This window comes from Rutidosis leptorrhynchoides, chromosome 3, assembly GCF_046630445.1.
Source record: "Rutidosis leptorrhynchoides isolate AG116_Rl617_1_P2 chromosome 3, CSIRO_AGI_Rlap_v1, whole genome shotgun sequence".
NCBI lineage: Eukaryota > Viridiplantae > Streptophyta > Magnoliopsida > Asterales > Asteraceae > Rutidosis > Rutidosis leptorrhynchoides.
In genome coordinates this window covers 34312501-34317994 of record NC_092335.1, presented here as the reverse complement: position 1 = coordinate 34317994, position 5494 = coordinate 34312501, and the positions used below count along the sequence as shown (strand labels likewise).

At 38.2% G+C, this 5494-nt stretch overlaps 1 protein-coding gene across 15 annotated transcripts in view; it reads right to left on the bottom strand.

Moving 5' to 3' along the window:
• Window positions 1-3897: 3897 nt before the first annotated feature.
• LOC139899616 (kinesin-like protein KIN-14E) overlaps window positions 3898-5494 on the bottom strand; it is a 2839-nt gene continuing 1242 nt past the window's right edge. For 3 of the 15 annotated variants that reach the window (XM_071882438.1, XM_071882447.1, XM_071882446.1), the window contains 5 exons: window positions 5473-5494; window positions 4824-5281; window positions 4681-4751; window positions 4247-4597; window positions 3898-4155 (listed from right to left, as the gene is read on the bottom strand). The exon at window positions 5473-5494 is cut by the window's right edge and continues 48 nt beyond it. Coding sequence is in view for 4 of the 15 variants with exons in the window: in XM_071882451.1 (XP_071738552.1) it covers window positions 4425-4431; window positions 4532-4597; window positions 4681-4751; window positions 4824-4882; window positions 5103-5132; window positions 5235-5281; window positions 5473-5474 (282 nt within the window). In the remaining 11 variants the exon portion in view is untranslated. The remainder of the gene's footprint in view (window positions 4156-4246; window positions 4598-4680; window positions 4752-4823; window positions 5282-5472) is intronic. The other 12 variants (XM_071882451.1, XM_071882449.1, XM_071882439.1 and 9 more) reach the window with 10 other exon arrangements.

The following is a 5494-nucleotide window of genomic DNA, read 5'->3' as shown; positions in this document are numbered from 1 at the left end:
TAACATGTGCTAAGATAGCATAGAACCCTTTCTTCAAGCACTTTTGAGCTTTCAAATAACTAATGAGTTTTAGCTTTGAGTTACCCTTCTCTCCATAAATCATTACTGGCGTTTTATCCTTACGAGGAATGCGAATTGCCTTCTTGGCGCACAAAACTTCAGCTCCTATTTTGGACATCCAGTCCATGCCGACTATTACATCAAAACTTCCTAATTCTACGGGTATCAAGTCAATTTTAAACGTTTCTCCGGCTAAATTTATTTTACAATCACGGCAAATTTTATCGGCTTTAATTAGTTTACCATTAGCTAACTCAATCATGTACTTAGCATCGAGAGGTAATGATGAACAATTCAATTTAGCGTGAAAGTCTCTACACACGTAACTTCTATCAGCACCAGTATCAAATATAATAGATGCGGATAAGTTATTAATGGTAAACGTACCCGTAACAAGCTCCGGGTCTTCACATGTCTCTTTAGCATTAATAACAAATGCTCTTCCACGTGCAGGTCCGATATTCTTCTCTGGATTCGGGCACTGGCTCTTATAGTGACCTTGTTTTCCACACCCAAAACAAGTAATGGTAGCCAAAGCAGTTCTATTTGCATTGGTGGCAGGAGTCTTGGTACCATTTGTATTTGTAACGAGAGCCCTACAATCTTCAGCAAGATGACCCTTTCGATTACATTTGTTGCATACCACATTACAGTAACCAGAGTGATGTTTGTGGCATCGGTTGCATAAAGGATTTTGTCCTTTATAACCAAAGCTTAAACCACTACCCGTACCTTGCGTGTTTTCTTGTTTCTTAAAAGATTGTTGTTGGTTACCTCGATCATAATTTCCATTCCACTTTCTTTTGTTACCTGATACCTTCACATCAGTATTGGATACTTTCTTATCCATGATGACCTGATCCATTAGCTCGTTTGCCATGGTTATAGCTTCATGAATTGTCTTAGGTTTCGATGCTGTAACATTTGCCTTGACCTTTTTGGGCAAACCATCTTTGTACATTTCAATCTTCCGTTCTTCGGTTGGAACCAATTCAGGACATAGCAAAACTAATTCCATGAATCGCTGATTGTAGTTGGTGATTTCAGTACCAATAACCTTCAGACTTCGTAACTCATCTTCCAACTTCCTAACCTCGTTCCTTGGACAATATTCATTGATTAACATTGTTTTGAATTCTTCCCACGGAGTATCATAAGCTACATCTCCTCCTACAGCCTTCACATAATTTTTCCACCACGTGAGTGCACTATCTTGTAAAGTGCACGATGCGTATTTGGTCATGTCCTTTTCAACACAACCACTGATTTTGAACACAGTTTCCATCTTTTCTATCCACCGGGTTAAACCGATCGGTCCTTCTGTTCCACTGAATGATGAGGGCTTGCAAGCTTGAAAAGTTTTGTAAGTGCACCCCACACGAGGATTTGGGTTAACTGCAGCACCTCTTGCAGCCTCGACCCATAACATTCTGTCGTTCACTCGCTGATTGATGAGTTCCTGGATTTCTTGTTCCGTCATTCGGTTCAATCGCGCCATATTCTTCTATAAGAATGAAAAGAAAATAATTATTCACATGGAATATTATAGATGTAGTGTATATTTACAGTACATTATAGCTTATTAATAATATGAACCAGGTATTATTATAAAAGCCTTTTCTTCTTATTAGCGTTTTATAATTATATCTAGGGTAGTACCTACCCGTTAATGTCCATACTTAATAGCTTAGTACAGAATCAATTACTACCATCTAAATAATACTTAACCATGGAAAATTATTGCATTTCACACTTCACTATTTTACATATGCTTATCTTACATCGAACATTAAGCAAACCACACTAATAATATTATACAAAACATTATATGATCCCATGGTTTAATACGGCAGCGCATCGTTTGGTCTATTTTCTAGGACGTTTAGGTTCAAAGAATCGCTTAACGCTTATCCTGGCTGTCTGCCTATATTTTGGCTGTGGGACTGAAGAACTGGATGCCGGGATAGAACGAATAGGAATAGCGGGAATAGGGGTGGTAGTGTCTAGTGGAGTTGGTGCCACATCATCCTTATTAAACTCAGGATTTGAATTTTCTAATTCATTAGCCTTTCGTTTCTTTCCTAGTTCGAACTCTTCTTTTGTAATTTCCTGTATTTCTTCCTCGGGTTCACTTTCCTCCTCGGGTTCACTTTCCTCCTCGGGTTCACTTTCCGGGTTCTCTATAGTCGGTTCATCCGAAATTTGTGAGTCTTCCCCAAAGATATTATTTTCGTCATCGGATAGGTTAATGACTGGAACACCATCTGAAGATTCTGGTTCGGAGTCGCTGAATGTGATAACAAGTTTTGAGCCCGACATCTATCACATAACAACTAACCCATTAGTACTACATAATATTTACATATAAATTTTAACCAACAATGATAAGCAATGGTTTTTAAATCAGACCCGGTCAAAGTCCAGACTTACTAATGTATCCTAACGACTTATCAGTTAGACACACTAATGCAAACCTGGTTCGCTAAGACCACCGCTCTGATACCACATGTAGTAACAGTGGGGACGCATCCCACTCAGTGCCTTCCCAGCTAACCGCCTGGTGACCACTGAGCGTACCTCAGAGACACTAATTTTACAGCCATGCCTCTCGACAAAGCCAACCATAATCGGACCGCGAGGAGTAAGAGCCAATGCTTCGTCACAGGTAACACTGTGAGAACCCCCTCTACGGCTAAGCTGGTTAAATTTCTGTAACACCCCAGCTTAACATGACCACAATATTGTCCGCTTTGCCCGCAGGCGCACGGCTTTTTCTTGGCGACCACACACGAGAAGCACTTTCCCAGGAGGTCACCCATCCTGGTAGTGCTCTCGCCCGAGCACGCTTAACCACAACGTACTCGCACTTCTACTCAGCCTGTGATCCCAAAACGCGTTGTGTCATTTAAGCGTGAGTATTACCTTATAATCCCATGATCACTCATGTTCGTGGGCGATGTGGGATTTGCCTAGGGTGTTACATTCACCCCCCCTTAGGGACTCATCGTCCTCGATGAGGTTTGCCCCACCATCCCCAACGGCACATGAGTGGCTCTGATACCATTCTGTAACACCCCAGCTTAACATGACCACAATATTGTCCGCTTTGCCCGCAGGCGCACGGCTTTTTCTTGGCGACCACACACGAGAAGCACTTTCCCAGGAGGTCACCCATCCTGGTAGTGCTCTCGCCCGAGCACGCTTAACCACAACGTACTCGCACTTCTACTCAGCCTGTGATCCCAAAACGCGTTGTGTCATTTAAGCGTGAGTATTACCTTATAATCCCATGATCACTCATGTTCGTGGGCGATGTGGGATTTGCCTAGAGTGTTACATTGAGGCTGGTTAACACCCTTTGTGCTTGTGATATTTTCATGTTTCTAACTTTCCTTCTGACATTTCTTAGTGACTTAGTCATGCTTCTCACATGAAACAAGAAAAGTAAGTTTAACTCGTTTAAAACACTCATTAGTTTTATTAGTTTTAGTTCTTACCTTTTTCAACTTACGAACATATTAAAACTCATCGTTTTTATAAATAAATACTATTATCATATCGATCATATTGTAATTGTAATTGTAATTATAATTTATAATAATATAATAATTGTATAATATGATATCTTTATTTAAAAAATGATGGTAAATGTTGGTAAAAGAGAATGTCACTTTGTAACCAATTCATTTTATTTTTTAACAAATTATTTTGAAATCAAATTATTTTGTGAATTGAAAATTCACTTGACTGTATTGTATACAGTTCCGTTGCGGGAAGTTTTAAGGGAGAGTGTCAAAAAAGATGTAACAAGGTACAACAAAATTTATTAATTGCAGTAGAACGTATTTTTGTGAACTCAAACAACTCAGACCTCTAAAACAAACAGCAATTTAAAATAAAAACCCAAACAATAGTAGTAGACATGTAGTGTAGTTTAAAAAGCACCACAATTTTAACCACCTAGTTTGGCCATGATGCTAATAAAAATACAAATTGGACGATAAATAATCACGACAACACACCCGGCTCTCACACATTCTGCAATCGGCTTCTCTTTAACCAACTGAGATAAAAACCCACCAACGAATGCATCACCTGAACACGTTTACAATAAAAAGATAAGAAGTTTAGACAACAATCATCATAATAATTGCAACAAGTGCAGATTAAGGATGATGTTACAAACCTGCTCCATTGGTGTCAACGAGTTTCTCCTTTGGCAAGTACATGACGGGGAATTTTAAAACTTTTCCGTGCTCATCAACCACCAGGGGATCGGGGCACCCTGAGTGATGACGGTAATCCACTTGTGTGTCTGATGCTTTTGGTAATTGAGAGATCTTGATTGCAATTTCTCCTCATTATCAGTCTCTAAAAAGAGCAATTAATTTTTATAACCCTTTGAGACCTTTTAATGATTTAGTGTTGGATTATGTAATTGTGTTCAACCACCAAATGCTTTGTTTCTTACATCCTAGCCATGAACCTTTGAGAATGTTCTTGCTTCGGTTTCGTTTCCAAAAACAAATCAACATAACTGCATTATATTTAATACAAAAAAGGTTATATAATAACAACGTGAGAGATAACTTAATAGGAAAACAACACGATTTAACTCACGGCAAGGCTTTCTCTTGAGCATCTTTAACGAATTCACAGATGAATGGTGCAGACAGATTCATTGTGAAAATCTACAAGGTTTAAGAAAGTCAGAAAGAGGATCGGAAACTTAAATTTTATATCGGCATTAAATAATTTTATACCTTGTTGGTTGCAGCAGCAGACAAGTTGGCAATAAGTGACCTGTTCATAGCAAAATGTTAAGAATTTCTAGAGTACGTATATTGAAACTCCGAATAAACAAGTAAAAATGGTAAAATGTTAAGAATTCCCCGTACTTGTCCTTTCCAATAACAACCAATATAACTTGTTGCACCAGGGATTTGAAGCATCCATTGCAGACCAATATAAAAATGGTAAACAAAAGTTTAACTCTCACAAATCCAAATTAGACAACCATACAATATAACATATACTTACTTGGGCAACTCGAATTGAGTTTGGCGTAGCACCTACAAAGAAAATTTGAAGTTGATACCAGCTACAACATTAAAAGTTTGGTCTCCTTGTACAAATATAAGTATAACGACAAACAACAAAAAGTATGTAGTCACCTCCAGCAATGTACTCTATAGTGTATTTGGAAGACATCTCATCATACCTGAAAAAAAACGAACATTATGAAAAGCACGTTACGTTACGTGTTTTCTTAAACTGTAAGATCCAATTCGAATCAGAAATGTCACACACTCACACTTCTGGAATCAGATCCAGAAAAAATCAATGTAATTATCCATAACTAGATATGACCACTGTTGTTAAAAATTGATTAAATAATGGTAAAAAACTAACATTCTTTCTCCTTTCCATATGC